We start from the raw sequence: 16,807 nt of genomic DNA, 5'->3' as shown, positions 1-16,807 counted from the left end.
CGGGCTTTACCGGGGGCGCGGCGGGCACCCTCAGCCGGCCCGGCGTCCCTCGGTCCGGCCGCGGCGGCGGCTCGGCCCTTGCGATGGCGTGGTGCCCGCCGCCTGGAGCCGCCCGCAGCTCCGCCCCGTCTACCGCCCGCGCTGCCCAGGTAGAAGTGCGCGGAAAAGTGCGAGTAAAGCCCTTCACCCGCCCCGGGGAGAGCAGGGGCCACAGTCGCTCAGGCGGGACCTGAGGGGCTCCGGGTGCCCAGCCCCGGCAGGCGCGGGGCCAAGCGGCGGGCGGATCGGATCGGGGGCCGGGCGGGCTGCCACGGTGCCTGCACGGCGGCGGGACAGGGGAGGGAGCGTCTGTCCTCCCTGAAAGGAAAGAGGTCTCCGAGCGATAGCGGCAAGTCACATTTATAAATTAACTCGCCCCAAAGGTCCGCCAGCTAAGAAACAGTGGGAAACGGCGGAGCGGCATTCCCGTGCGTTCAGTTTCATGCTAATCCATTATGCAAATAGCTAAATCCTGGCAACGGAGCCCACAAAGGAGCAGCCCTGTCAGGTCAACAATGCCGCCCGATCGGGGCTCGGAAGTTTCAGTAACCAAGCAGGGTCCCGCCCCCTCGGGGATGGCGGGATGATGGATGGCACAGACATTAATTTTACCTGGAAGATGACAGGGCGCGGAGAGTGGCAGGGGAGGTGGCCATGGCTGCAGCCTTTCACCGAGTGTCCCGGGCCGCTGCCACGGATCTTTGTTCGTGCCGCAGCCGCTCCGGCCCGGAGCTGTCGCTCCGGCTGCAGCGGGGAGCTTTCGCCTCTGAGAAACGTGGAACGGGGGAGGGAGGGGGAAGAAGGAAGGGATATGCGTGTAAGAATGCTGGAGAAGTTTGGTGGAGCATCTTCCTTTAAACTCGGGCAAACACGGCAACCTCGGGATGCCAAATACGAAATGGGGAAGCGGGAAGAGAAGCGATGGTGTGTAACAGCTTGGCAGCTCTCCACAGGCAAACCGCGTTGAAACAGTAGGTTATTTTTCTCTCCTCAGTCACTTTAAACTCTATGGAACACGAATGAGACCTCTAGACCACCCCAGAGCTGTAGAATCCCTTTGGTCACACCAGCAAAAAAGAGAAAATGTTCACTATCCCTTTTCTTGCCATTAGCAAACAACTCTGGTATGATTCGGAAGGCAAAGGGCATGCAAAGGACCCAGCAGGTGAGAACCTTCTACCCTCACAGATTCTGAACCCAGGTTCAGGATCTTGTAAACATGAAAGCTTATTGATGAACCAACAGCAAGTTTTCCCACTTCCTCAGTAAAAAATATTTCAGGAGAGGTGGTCACCTCACTACTTGTCAGCAAAAGACAATGGCTGGTACCCTTCCGTTTCCTCCTGCTTGGAGCAGAGAGCAGCTTCCTGGGAAGCTAAGACTATCCTCACCTTGCTTCATCTGTAAAGAAAGAGGCCCCCATAAGCTCTTGTTCACTTGCTGATTACAGGCCAGAGCCCCAGCACTACTAACAGAGTGGTCAGGCCTTTGGGATTTTCTCTGGAGTCTCAGCCAAATTTTTATGCAACAGAAGCTTACCCCTCTCAAGACCCCTACTTCAAATCACATCACTTACAAAAGAGAAAATACCTTTTAGATGTAGCTTATGATGCTTGTACAGGAACCCTGTGGATTAGCCACCAGACACACATGACTGTATAATTAAACCAGCATATTTTTAAATCCAGCTGTTAAAAAAGCATATTTGGAAGGTTTGAGGCTTTTGCTACAAGTAAATAGAAGTAGAGGGAGGAGAAGGAGGAACTTATTTTTAACTGGTGCATTTTTTTTAATGGATGAGGGGAAATTTACACACCTCCTTCTCATAAAGGGTCTCACCCATTTCATGATGGTCACAGCAGGTGGTCCAGAGCTGGAGGCACAGAATGTTAAGACTCCACAAAAGCCCTGGCACAGAAATGTTCCTGTTTCCCTCCTGTGTGGATAAGCACCATTCCTGCCCTGCACTGCCATCTCAAGACCCCCCCTCTCCCCTTCCCTAAAGCTGTCTAGGGAGTGTCTGAATGGCCTTTGCTGAAATAGGTGGTAGAGATGCTTCAGTCCTGCAGTTCAGATTTCACTTCCCTGTCCAAAGGTAGGTAGAGGAATTCAATGGACTCCCTGGCAGATACAGACACCTCCCAATGGGATCTTTCACATGGAGGCAATCTTTGTTTGCTTTCTTCATGCTTGTTAACTTTAATCCCAAAATCACCAGGGTCCATTTCAAGTAAATCCAGAAAGGAAACCAGGATGAAACCGAAGAAGAGGAATTTCTTCAATGGGAAGGAGACTCAAAGCCTTACTTACTGCCTAGGAAGGTTTCAAAGTAGTAAGGTGAAAGGTGTGACACTTCTGTGTAATTTCCTCATACCTCAGGGACTGAAGAGCTTCCTCTCTCCCTCCCCCCAACCACTCACTCACTCTCAAGGCCAGAAACCCCAGCGAACAAGCCCAAAAGGCATTACAGAACAGATGGGTCTGTGGAATCCACCCAGGTAATGAATGCTTCGCCACTACCTTGCAACTGTTGTGAGCATTACTGTGTGCAAAGCACTTAATACAACATGTCAACATAATTCCTGAATGAAACCATTCAGATTCATGAAAAGCAACCTGCAACCCAATATTTTCTGCTTTCAAACCCAAGGGGCTGCACTTCTATTAATGTTAAACTTCTGCAGTGCAATGTAAGGTATACTTACCATAATTCTGCATCTGGAAGAGGGAAGAAAACATGTACTTTAATGGAAAAACATCTCTACTGGAGATGGCAAAACTAAAAATATACATTGTGCATCAAACACTGGCACATCTTCTTGGGTGACTTTTGTACCTTTAGTACACAAATGTAAGTGGGAAAATCACTCTGGAATATTAAATATAAACCCAAAAACATTGAGGAAGTATTTGTTTGGACTGTTAAGTGTCGTGGAATAATTTAATGATAAAGCCCATGCTTTATTTTTGAGTTAGGCTGAGATGCAGTAAGCGAGCTGTGAGAGGTAAGAATGAAGCCTTTGTTCAGGAGTGCAGATGAGCCAAAGTACAAAAACTTAAGTAAGAGGTGTAAGCCAGTTTCCATTACACTGAAACTCCTGTATTAGAAGGAACCTTATTTTATGCACTAGACATTACTATTTCCATCCTGCTCTCACAGCTAACACAGTAGGGAAAAGGCAGGAAAGGCGGGGAGTTGGAAGGGTATGCTCTTGCCTATATGAGGAACAGACCTGGTTTAACAAGCAGGCAAAATGAATTTTTTAACTGACTGAAGTTAAACCAATGCAGACTGCATACCTGCTCACCTTTGTGTATATTTTACCAAACCTCTCTCAATTAGTCAAGATTTACTTTCAGATCATCTGGGACTGCTGAAATAAGCACAGTTTCATGAATTCGCAACACGTTAAGGCATTCAAGGAGAATAACATCTTTGGATAGGGATTTTTGGAGGGTATAATTTGCAAGAAGAGTATCTGAAAAGCAAAGCCATTTGGTTTTAAGCTGGTCTGCTGAAAGAAATAATGAACAGAAAACATGTTTGTGAAGGATGGTTTAATAGCATCCAAAAGGGCTACTCCAGAGATAAAAAATAACACCTTTGTATTCCCATATCCAATCAGTTTGATCACTGTACCATTCCTTTCAGCAAATTACAGCTTCCACTACAGATCTGTAAGTGACCAGCTCTCCAGCAAACAGCATCATTTACTTTTTTGGGTTTTGCATTTAACAAAGAGTAGGGACAGAACAGAAAAAATCTGAACTAAGAAGGGAATCAGCAAGACAATGCATGAAATCGCAGGCAAGTGAAACAACTCCAAACAAAGAACCTGTAAACTAAGTATCACTCTCTTCCAGAAGAACAAACAGCATAAACAACTAAAACAAATTTATACTTTATAAATGTTCACTTTTATTCAGAAACTTATTGCATACACATTTCCAGAGTCACTTAAGCAGCATATTGAGTAAACTGAAAAAATTTACTGTAGCCTTTTTATCCTTGTACATTTGCTACTGAGCTCTACCACTTTTTCTTTTTTACTTCTCTCAGTAGGCTTCCCAATTATTAAGGAGAGTTTTCTAACAAACAACAACTGTAAACATAATAAAATCTGCATGCCATTTTCCCTTTGAAGTCATTAACTTCGCTATTTTTCTGAAATGAAGTAATGACTTATTTTTTACAACCTGACTATCATGTTGTACACATGGACAGTACCTATGACTTGCTCAGGCAATAATTGTTTAGATGGATACAGCATTCATTTATGATGCCTTTAATTCAAATAAAAAAAACACAGAAAACATGGGAACAATTCACTGCATAGTCCTCATTAGCAAGCAAGAGGCTAGGAAATTAATAACAGTGATAGCCAGCACTGAAAATGTAGGAACTAACATTTGGTTAGGTTACAGGTTAAAGGTGATAGGTTTGGTGACAATTAAAAAAGTAGTTATTTCCATAACTTTGTCTGCTATTAATAATGCCTCATTTTGTCAGTACTAAACAATTATTACAATCTCCCCAAAATAAACAAAAATATTAATTTCTGAATATAAAATGCCTGAACATATGGAGTAATATTTTTACAGCTTCTGCAGAGAAAATACAGTTATCAGAATTTCCATCTTGCTATTGTCCCAGGAAATTTGATACAAACTTTTAAGTCTCTTCTTAATGAGATGAAGTTCATAAGTATCCCAATTTGAACATGCTAATCATATTGTGCAGGAAGGGAGACGGAGAGGTGATAACTGGGAGTCAGAAGAAAGAATACACTGCATTCAACAGGGTTTTTATTCACAGCAGAAGACACCTTTTTGTGGGAAGGGCAATGCAAATGACAGTCAAATAAACTTAATCCAGGCATTACTCTGCTGCACAAATCAAGGATTTAATAGCCCTGGAAGAAAACCACCCAGCTCTTCACCCAGCCTGCCAGGAGTGCACCACCACAAGAAGGAGTAAGCAGGCAGATTCCCTTTTCCTCATCTTTAAATTTATTACCACACTAAGATCTGCAATTTACTACTACTCAGTGCTTTCAACTGAAGGATTAATTAGTGAAAGACATTGGAAAATGTAATAAAAAAGTCTGTCATTAACCAGACAAAGTGCTGCAAGTTTGGTGGATCACCACCAAAGGTCAGCATTTATGACCAGTCACTGTATAACAGTACCAATTATTACTTTTCTTTATTGCCCAGCAGGGAAAACTGTTCCCCAGTACAGGCAGTGCTGCCTTCCCAGCCTCACTCAGTGCACAAGACAGACACAGCTGACAGGATAGCAGTCCTGGCAGTTTTCAAATAAAGGATGAGAGAAGGAAAAGAGAGATGGACGGAACAGGAGGTAATTTCCATCTTGAAATAATGATTACCTTGTCTCATAATTAAATGTTATGTTGCAATTTGATTAATTCTATTTTTCAGGAAATAAACTGATTCTTCATCCACTGTATTAGCTAGACAGGAATGTTATCAGGCACAGACAAAGCTATTAGTCTGGTATTATTCAAAACACTTGCCAATCTGTGCCATATAGCTAAACCTGTGAGAAATAATTGTCAAATTTCTTCTCTTTAACCTTATAAAAAATCTCATTCAAGAAGCCAGTTCTTGTTTATAACATGTATTTATACCACTTAGTGTTCAAAGCAGATATATAAAACACCTGTTATTCTATCAGTGATTTTAAATCAGGAACATTTTTAATCTGGAAATCCAACAGCATCTGTCCAAATGCTTTACCCTGTAAGAAAAAGAACAAAACCAACATTTTATTTCACTATCTAAATATACCATCTTTTTAAAATAAGGTGTTTTTTTTTCAAATGGTTTCATGTGAGTGTTTTTCCTATGATCAGGGTTAGAACTCATTCTAAGTTTTCTGAGTTTTCAAGCATCCAAATCTGAATAGACTGAACAGTTTATCAACTGTTCAATCTATTTATTTGGCACCTAGTGCTAAAATCAATTAATTTGGGGTTCAATTCTATGTATTCATACATAGCATCACCTTACTTTTGAGGAGTCTTCTTGACTATGCTGAGATTATATGCACATGAGCATTTCTGAGCCCATGAGCACAGCTGTGTAAGGCACAGCATTGCTCAGGATCTCATCTTCAGGTTTAGATGTTTTATATATTTAATACTCAGATTGTACATTTGCAAAAAAAATCTTAATTTCAGATTCACATAAAATCATCAACACAAAAGACCTCATATCCATCTGCTTTTCATGTTTATATACATAATTTATCAGTATTTTAACTATAGAAGGCATAGCATAGGCTAATGAGGAGTTGTCCTACAACATGGTTCCTGTATATACTTGGAAACAATCAGAACTGTCTAGTAAATCTGCATTTTTTAAAATGAGAAAAAAGTTTCTGATATTAAATTCTGAAATCAGTTTCTGATAATTTTGCTGGTGCATCAAAAAACTGGTAGTCTTCAAATCAGTAATGCTCTTTATAATGTGCTATCCTATTAGTACACATCTTTTTCACCAAATATTCCAAATCCACTTTCTACTTTCCTATGTTGTTTTCAAACCTTACAAAATTATATAAACAGTATCTATTAATAGGAAATTAAAAGGAAGTGGAGTCAAACCCCAAACCTCACAGTTCCAGTCCAAAAACTGGTTCTAAAGAGACCCATAAAAGATGACTACATTAAAATGATTGCTTTGATACATACCTGTGGGTCACTTCTTAGGGATGCTATACCACCACCACCAAGGGAATTCTTCAGAACAAAATTTAATCCATAGATTCCTGGTAACTCGTATCTGTAAAACAAAAACTGCACATTATTTCTCAGCAGATTTTGGAAGAAACACATGTAGAGAACATCAAACAAAAACCAGCATGCAAAATTTACATGCTTCTGATCACATCCCACTGCTGAGTCAAAAGTCCAAAAGGTAACAAGATTAACACAAGGCCTTACCTGCCTTCTTGTTCCCTCCTCTTACTCCAAATTACCAGCCCTTAATAGTTTTAAAGCTGGACCATAAGGTAATCTTTCTCCTCTATTCAAAAATCACCAAATTCTAATAGGGCTGTTTCTAGAGGTCTGTCTTTCTGTGAGTTAAAGTCCATATCTGCAAGCCAGAGGTTCAAGATCTGATATGAACTCAGATAACATGATAGGCGAAAGAAAGTATTTGTATTAGCTCCTCGTTCTGATACTGAAAAGTACAATCACTTAATTCCTGGAACTCACTTTTGCTAACAAATTCTGCCAGCTAATTGGAAAGACACCCTCTTCGTTACTGAGAAAGATCTGTGAGTTACTACATCAACTCTTAGGATGAACAGATAACTTCATGGCAAATTCAACTCAGAGCTTTCCTGGAGCCATGTACTTTGTTCAGATAAAACTTTATTTTAGTGTGACAGACCTGTGTTTCTGTTCCATTGCCACTGTAAGCATTTTTCCATCCTTGCTTTTGACTGGTGCAGTTCCAATTTGGAAACCTCTGTAGCAGTTTGGCAAATGGCTCTGTGGTTTCCTATTGTTTCATATTCCATAAATAGGACTACAGTATATTTCCATTTGTCTCTCCTTGCAGTGTTTTGCTATCTTCTTTCTATTGTTGGTGTTTTTTGGTTTTGCTTTCCTCCAATATTTTCTTCATCTAAATACCTGATAGCTTTGCTTTCATTCCATAGGAAAGAATTTAAATCAGAACATCATCAAGCCATGAGGAATCAACAGAGAAAGATGATACCCAATTTAAATCCTGCTTCCTCTAACATCACTTATTTTTTAGTCACCTACCCGATCTTCATCTGTTTGGGACAGATTCTTTAAATCTTTCTCCTAATGTAGGTGCAATTTCTTGCAGTGCTCTTCCACTCATGATTTTGTCACTTTGAGGTTTTCTCTTTCACCTCCTTTTGAGCACTGTGAAAACCAGGGCTGTTGCTGGTGCTCACAGTCCTGTCTGCCTTTTATCTTGGGCATATGACCTAAACCTCTTGTGGAAAGAGATGATTCTGCTGAGCAGTGTGGCAATCACTTCAGTTCTTGTTCTAGAAAGCAAGAAGTCATTGGAGTGTTCGTGTCTGTCTCCCAGGCAAAAAGTTTTAGTAAGTTCCTTCCACTTTTTCATTACTGCACTCTACTTTAGTATTAGTACTATTAGTTTTTATTAAGAAAAAAAAATTGGTGTCGGCATTCTGTTACCCATTCTCAAAAATTAGTTGACAGGCACCATTATAATGCTTGAAGCCAAATCCACTGGGAAGGCAGGAAAAGCAGACTAATCCATCAGTGCTCTATTAGACAACACAAATATGAAGAATAAAGCAATTCTACAATAAGCTACCTACCTAATTTACTAAATTTAATACCATAATCAACTATATATCACAACCCCACCAAATTTTCTGAAAAACGAAATAAAAATTTCCAGTCACCACATACCATGAAAGCAAGAGATCTACCAAAGCAAAGCACTACACTATGAATGTTACTCTGAAAAGCCGGCAAAGATTTTCAAGTAGCAAAGAATTCACAACTGGAAGAGGTCTTCTCAAGACCTAGACTGATGGAATTTTGATTCCTAATATCTCATCTCTCAAAGTGTCATGAAAATCAGTCATGAAAAACAAATCAGGAGGGAAACTGAAGAGCATATAAATGCAGAAACAAGTAAGTGGAAGAATTTAATTTCACTTTCTGCAGTAATTTTGGCATAGAAAATACATAATACAAGCAACAGATCTTAATTTGGAACACTGTAACAAAATGATGTATGATGGCCAGCATCTTCACTATTTTAAGGCTTGTCTGTAGCATCTGAGCATCCAAAATATTTCCACAAAGAAAATAAACTTGTGCAATAAAAGGAAGAAAAACCACTATAACGATTATAATAGTCTTAAGCAGCAACAATACATTGACCAAAATGCTGGCAGGCATTTACTTAGCATAATTAAACAATTTAAGCTTAATTAACTGAGATCCAAAGGAACAAAAATATCTAATTGTACCACTTAATTAAATGTTTTAAGAGCTGATTTTTAAAAAACACAGAAAACAAATAAACCTTTCAAAGAATACTGTATCTGTGACAAAAACCAGTAAGACAAGGAGTATTCACTGTGCTAGCTGAATTCCTATACTTATGCAAAACTGAGTGCCTGCTTAACTATTTTATTTAAAGTGCTGTGCATAATATTCAGAGAAGTAAGGTCTTCTGGTGAATCTCCCATTAAAAAGCATGGACATAATAATGATATAAAATTATTTAATGCATTTAAATCAAGGAAAAGACAAGATTCCTTTCATCACAGGAAAGCAGGAGCCAAGTCCATAGGCTTAAAGTGTTTGCATATAAGATATACTGTAGAGAAATACATATTTTTCCTAACAAATGTATGTAAAAAAAATCTAGAAGGATCAGTATCCACATTTCTTGTTCTTCAGCTCTTGGTGACAACATCACATAGGAAGAAATCAGCTGTCGATTTTTAGTATTTCTGAGCATTGAAATGTTCCCAAAACATTACATATACCACATTTCAGAAAATGAAAACAGTAAAATCTTATAGGATAGCTTTACTGTCCTTAAATGACTGACCTAGTACCACTGCACTGAAAGTTTCTTCTTCTGCATCTTAAGAGACTTGGATCTGTTAAGAATGTACTCCAGCACTCTACTCTGGGAAGCAATCACCTGAGGATTGAAAGACCATCTTTTTCTATTATTTTACCCGCAGATTTGGAAATTCATTAATTTTTGGCGTCCTCTACCAAAATAATCCCACCTTTTCTCTGTTTAGTACACATGTTTAATGCCTCTAGTGAGAAAGCATGAAAGGCAGCTAGTTAACAGACTGATCTGTAGTGAGTAAGAGCCATGGTTGGTATGCTTACAGTAGCAAAACTAATACACAGTTTTTAACTACTCACTATTTAAATAAAGGAAATGAAGGAAAATCAGAAGTAAGACAACTGCTTTTTTAATGACAGTTAAAACTAAAAAATAAACAAGTAATTAAAAACGAAACTACACAATCTGAAGCACATGAGCATAATCCTTATAATCCTAAATATTTCCACAAAAGGTTTTATTCTTTTTCCCCCAGTAGCTTTCCAATTCACTCACAGAGCTCCATTATCACATCATTAAAGGAAGCCAAAACCACAGATAATCTAATTAATCAAATTAATTTGGCTACATCCAAACAGAGCAACTTTTATTTATGAACATAAACAGCATTAAGGAATGACAATGAATCCATTTCTAGAACTATCATTAGGAGGAATAACATTGTTATTTCTTCTCATCTCTGCTCTGTTTCCGAGGAAATTCAATTACAATTCTTAGTATCACAATTTATTAGATATATAGATTTGTTAGCACTTATGAAACAGTGGGTGAGATCTGCACTGAGCTGCTTATGAAGACAAAACCAGCACTTACAATTCAAAGATCAGGGGTTAAAATAACTCCAAGCTCTCTCTGAGCTTTGAGCTGTACCTTTCTGACTCAAGCTTTCTCAACAAACAAAAAGACAGCCAACAGTTTATCCACTACCCAAGGAAATACATAAAGGATTTTAGCAAAATCTCATGTGCAGCATAACTGACTTTGTATCAAAACATGTTTTAGAGGACAATGTTTTGTGGCAGTATTCAGCTTTTACTTGTTTTCAGAGATAAAAATCTGTTGACTGTTTTACTGGATATCCTTAGGAGAGTGAGGTTCATTACCTCATGCTACAACAAGAGCAGTGTATGTTTCATTCAGTCCCCAGGAAGGGCCCTGAGCATCAGCCATACCACAGAAACAAGAATGTAACGTATGCTGTCTGCTGGCAGAGGATATTCTTTAGTAGGTGAGTATCCCACAGAAGTGTCCTGCTTAGGATGCATTCTCTTTCAGATTTTAAGAGAAATTAGCTATGTTTTTCCTTTAAATTCTGTCTTGGTATATATGGCACAAAAGTGGGTGAGAGTGAAGTACTACAAGGAATACTTTATCTAAAGTGCATGAACTTCATAAATATTAAAATGCTTTGCAGAAACAGGGACAGTATGAGGCCCATTTCTAATGGATCATGAGGTAAGTTTGGGCTCCAGGCTACTGTGTGAATGTCTTTCATGTAGTGTTTTACAGATTTCTAACTCTCAGTTCAGCACTGGCTCAGAGGCTTGGGAAGCTTCAGTTACTAAGGCTTCTGCAGTTCCCAAATGGTGTAAAACCAGTGGAAAGATAAATTTCTCAGAGGGCATTGGAAGCTATTTCTAGTCGGTAAAGACATTCTGTACTGGAACAAAACAAAGGAACAGTCCCAACACTACTATGCTAATTCTGAGAATTTAAATGCCTTTGCTAAACCGATTCACGGCCTTTGTCCAGCTTCAAGAGAGGCCCAAGTTCATGTTCTCAGTGACTATACTCAAGCTGTTATTTAGAAAGGCAAAGGAAGATACATTAAAAACCCCAAAGAAAATACATAAAAGTTTGTAATGTTTATACTAACATATTTTAAGATATCTTCTGATACCATCATGTATCTACCATACAACTGTGGGCTGAGCAGCAAGCTACTCACCTTGTTACCAGTTCTTCTTCTGGTTTCTCACGCTCTAAAAGGTGTTGAAAATAATTCTCCAGGGCTTGAGCAGTTAAAGTTTTCTTTAGGTATGGATAGTAGAGGGGATGCCGTGCTATCACACCTGTTAGGCATTAACTGGCATTAGATGAAATAGGAACTGTTAAAACCAATTTGCATTTATCCTTTCAAAACCAATTTGAGGTCTTCTGCTTAACTGAAACTGTACATATGAATCCCCTTTAATGAGCTCCTGAATAAAAAACACAACAGACAGCTCTCCCTCTGTCAGTACAGATGTAGGGAGGAGCATGACACCAAAGAATACTAAGTTACCACTAAGTGATCACTGGATTTTTTTCTGCTGCAAACAATCCCTGCCACTGAAAAGACACCTAAAGAACAACAATGTCACAACAAACAACCCACACGCAATTATCTTCCCTTAAGTGGTTTGCAAGACTTAGATATTTAAGTAATCACAATTAACCACAACAAGGAATGATCACTGACCAAAGGTTTGGTCCTTGCCCCGCCTCTTGCACGGGATTCTGACGTAAGTATGACAATTCACAATTACATTTTTATTGCTGTAAATATGCTTTATAAGCTTCAGCTAATTTTATGTTGAAGCTGAAGTTCCAGAGCAGGATCAGGAAAACAACTTTGTATCACTGGGACTTTTCTATCTGGACTTAAATTAGAGGTTAAGTTTGTTGTTGTTAGTGTTGTTCCTTAGAAAAGCAGCAGTGTCTTTGTATCTGAAGCAGTCTATTACATACATGTCATTCATGATTTGGCAATGCTACACTGCAACAGTGGTCAATCACAGAGAAAGAAAAAGAAAAAAAGGAAAAAAGGAAAAAAAAAATCAACATTGCTTCATTCTTCAACCCAAAAAAACTAGTTTCACAAACAAGGACAAGAAAACTATATTCCTGAATACAAATGAACAAAATTCCTCAGTTTTAGCATGGCAGCTAATAGCAAATCAAATCCCAAACGCACCTTTAATTCATACTGAGCTTTGAACACCACACGCTCTCATCTTCCAACAAGTAAGAGAGCCAATTGTTGCATGCAGAAGTAAGGAATAGAAGGAATTATTAAACAATGCAAGAAGCAGCACAATCAATGCAAAGAGACTGCATACTGAAATATACCATTTGCATTAGCAATATAATAAAAACATTCTTGTACGTATGAAAATGAATTTTAGTATTTCCTAATACTGTCAATGTTTTAGCCATAGACATGTTACAAAATTAATGTATGAAAATATTATACATGATCAGACAACCAAGAAATTATATTATGTAACATACATACATGAAGGAGTAGCAACCGATATGTAAAAGAAACCTTAAAAAGACATTTCTTAACTTCTGGAAGCTCAACTTTCCAACCCTAGACAAAAACCTTTCTTTTTAGCATGACATGCTAGTATTTTTTCTTACTACCTCAGATTACAACAGCTGCTAATCAGAAAACTACAGACATTTCATTAGTAAAATCCATATTCAGTACGTATTCTCTTTTGTTTCAGCACAATTATAAAAAAGGTCAAGTGATGTTTAAACAAATTAAGACTAGCACTTGGTATGTAAGTCTTATGCGAAAATATTACATCATTTCAGAAAGCAAAAGAATGAAAAATACCTATGTTTGCAGAATTGCCTTTGTCTCCACTTCTAGTATAGGCAAGATCTTCTAAGCGGTAAGTATGTGGACCACTTGGCAGATCTGCACAACATAAAAATGAATTAATTTTAAAGGTTTTACAAATAATTGCATATTTTGAAGGAGTAAATGTCAGTTTAAGTGCATGTTTTTTGCATTGTTTGCAGTACTCTGAAAACACTTCCAATCCTTCTCACAGGAGCACCTAGAGAAAAAGAGGCAAGACTGGGGGGCCAATATTAGGAAGTTGATTCCTCCTGTTCTATCTCCCAAATCCTTTCTACTTTTTTACAGCCAGATGCTGTACCAGACATCCCGTCTTCCATGACCCTTCAACATGACTTCCATCTTGGCCTTAGGAATGCAGTACCTCTGAAGGAGGGATAGCAGCTGCTTGTCTTTTCTTTACTAGCCAGTAACTTTTGTCCCCTTAACACACAGATCCCTTCGTCCAGTGCAGGTGGAAAATACCTGCAGTTGCTCCTGTCCTGATTGAACAGACGTTAACAGAATTATCTGCTAATGCTTGTAGAAAAGAGTAACAAATTTCTTTCCAAGACAACGCATCTCTCACTTGCATTTGCACTATACAGCTTCTTATCCAGCTGTATAGAAGAAACCTAAGATTTCTTTTTCAAGTTACTAGTTTTGTAAGTATCTTAGTATTATATAAGAAAACGTATGCTTTCTAGGAAGCCAGTCTTCATTTTCTAACTTGTCAATGTCTGAGTATTGGCTGTTCAAGGAACATGAGGTTGTTGCACTTCACCGAACTAAGTTCATATTTAATATTTTTATCCATCTATGTATCAAAAAGCAAATACACTCCTGTCCAAACCCAGAAATTTAATATTGTGGGATTCACACAGTATATACCTGAGGTTTGATGGTAAGTTACACAGCACAGACCTCTTGCAATTGTTGATTCTGACAGTAGTAGGCTGTCACCATCTACCTCCTGTTCTCTAAAGTGAAGAGATGAAGCACCCACTTTGCTAATGAGTTTGAGTTATTCATTCATCACAGCATAACACTGAAACTTGAAGCATGGGCTAAATCCAAGCTTTAGGCAGCAAGAATCAAGTAATTTTCAGTCAGTTTTGCTTCTGATCCAACTTTCCTACAGCTGTATAAACTCTCCTGGACTTCTTGGCTTTTCAATGTCACTGTCAATAACAGACCGACCTCCACTCCTCACTCACAGTAAACTTCTATCCCCCAGTCCTTCTCTCCTCTGTCCCCTTCCTGTCTTTTTTTCCATCCTTCTGGATGCAATTGGTGGTTCTCCCCCTCTCTCTGCTCCTTGGACACCAGTAGTGGGAATATGCAGGGCAGGGAAGTGACAGCCTTCCTACTTTCTGGCAGCTTCTGGTGCAACTGCTGCTGATGGCAGCCAGAAGAAGCAAGTCACAAACATCCTGAATTTAAAGGAACTGAATATACAAGGTCTTGTAAATCAATTATGCTGGACTAACTTCATGTTGCAAGGCACAACGCAGTTTGAAAATACATGAGTCTGTCCTTTTTGTACTATTATTGCTTCTGCTGAGAATACCAAGCTATTTGGGTTGATTTTTATTTCCTTTTTTAAATTTTGTTTTAATTTTAGGGAGTAGGAGACCCATTATGCTCCAAATGCTGGCTTGAGGCATCACTTAGAGCATAGTGCACCTACTATGCAGGCATGAGTAGATACGTAGTCTGTGATCTGCATCAGGTGATCAGGTGAACTTGGCCCTAGCCTCATCATCCTTACCTTCAACTCCTTCCTGCCCACAGAAGATTGCTGAGAAAGACGTGAGCCAGGCTGACCCAGGTAGGACAGAAACCATGTCCAAATCCTACTGGCTGCAGTTGCACTGACCCTGTCGGTGGCAGTGGCAGCTGGACAGATCCCTCAAGTCCATTTGGGTATGAGGTGGGAGATATACTGGATAACAAAAATGCCTCAGTATGACATGACACAATTTGTACAGTGTATCTGTGTTTGGTTGAAGCAGATCAGTCAACACTCACAAGAGGAGCTCTGCTGGTACATGTGAGTGGCAGTAACAGGGAAAAAAATAATGAGGAACTAGGAGCTCACCACAGCAACCTCTTCTACTGGCACACCTGCATCAGAAAATCTCACAATCTGCCCAAATAACTTATCAGCACTGAACTGCTTTAATTAAGACCTGAAGTTTTATAATATATATTGGGTCACTGCAAAAGGTGGGCTGAAAGAGTGATCATAGCTCAGTCTGGCACAATGGCTCCACAGTGGTAGAAAGTCAAGGTAACATGAAATTTGAAGAGGTTAAAGCCTACAGTGAAAAAGAGGAACACAGAAGATTTGTTTTGAGCTTGAAGCTCACAATCTCTTCCACATTCTCTTGCAAGCAGAAATGTGCCAGAAAATGTTTAAGGGTGTATTTATTTAATTAGGGAATATTATTTGTGATTAAATATCTCCATTGAGAGTGGATCTGAAAGTCCAGCTAAAGCTCATTGTTCATTTTGGACAAGACTACCACACTTCATACACTACAGAAATCACATTAATTTTAATAATTTCATTCCATATACAATTCAAGACAAAATGTAGTGCTTTATCAAAGGCTGAAATATGACAATATCTAAATTGCACAAGCTATAGAAATCTTTTCTCCATCAGATGTTTTACACAGTCAGTCTCTGACAATCTCCCTTTAAATAAAACCAGTTCAGTATTTCTGGTGTTCTCATTTATTATTACCCTAATTGATTTATCTTTCATGATCTGTTTATCAGGAAATTGTTTTCATTTAATAAACATCTTAAACAAATCTACGAAAGAATTCCCTTCAAAGCTAGGGAAAATGGTAAATACAAATTCCACCCTCCCAGAAGCACATCTAGCACATATTTTAAATCCATTTTCACATATTTCTCTTATCTATTCAACAACAACTAACAGTCCCTCACCCTTGAGATAACCATGAAACTAAGAAAAATACGTTCCTCCTTTCTAAATGCTTACAGAAAATGCTTTAGCAGAAGCTATTCCTTTTACAGTCTAACCCATTTGTCTTTCTCATCCATGCTGTCCTACATTAAGCCACAGAAGTAGGTAAGTATTTAGTCACATGCAGAAAACATTTATATTTACAACCAAGGGCAAAAGTTTAGAGATGCTTCTCAGGGGAAACAACCAGAGAAGTTCTGCTGTCTCTCAGAAGTGGGGTTTTGCCTGAAAAAAGGCCTGAAGAATTCAGTAGTTAACTGCTGGTGTCAGGCACCACAAAGTTTTCTCAAGTTATTAAAAGGCAGTAGGGAGTCCAACAGCTTTTTGCTTCTCCCACATTTAGCACTGTAGTCACCTTGAAAAAAAACCCAAACCCAGGACTTTTGATAACCCTTTCATTAAGCAAAACAATGACTTAACTTGCCCAGTCTGATGGTGCAAACACCCCGCTGCCCTCCTGAGAACTCCCAGGGAGCTGAAAGATGCTGGTGAGACATCAGATTTCCAACAAA

At 39.0% G+C, this 16,807-nt stretch overlaps 1 protein-coding gene across 1 annotated transcript in view; it reads right to left on the bottom strand.

The window, feature by feature from the left end:
• Positions 1-3,934: 3,934 nt before the first annotated feature.
• Positions 3,935-16,807, bottom strand: part of LOC120497875 — a 57,997-nt gene continuing 45,124 nt past the window's right edge. The window contains exons 16-19 of the mRNA XM_039699841.1: positions 13,289-13,372; positions 11,630-11,753; positions 6,756-6,846; positions 3,935-5,800 (exon numbers count right to left, since the gene is read on the bottom strand). Coding sequence (XP_039555775.1) covers positions 5,726-5,800; positions 6,756-6,846; positions 11,630-11,753; positions 13,289-13,372 — 374 coding nt within the window. The 3' untranslated portion in view covers positions 3,935-5,725. The remainder of the gene's footprint in view (positions 5,801-6,755; positions 6,847-11,629; positions 11,754-13,288; positions 13,373-16,807) is intronic.

The sequence above is a fragment of the Passer montanus genome, unplaced genomic scaffold (assembly GCF_014805655.1).
Source record: "Passer montanus isolate IOZ18808 unplaced genomic scaffold, ASM1480565v1 scaffold14, whole genome shotgun sequence".
Lineage (NCBI taxonomy): Eukaryota > Metazoa > Chordata > Aves > Passeriformes > Passeridae > Passer > Passer montanus.
Note: the sequence above shows the minus strand (reverse complement) of the source record. Positions and strands in the feature narration are given on the sequence as shown.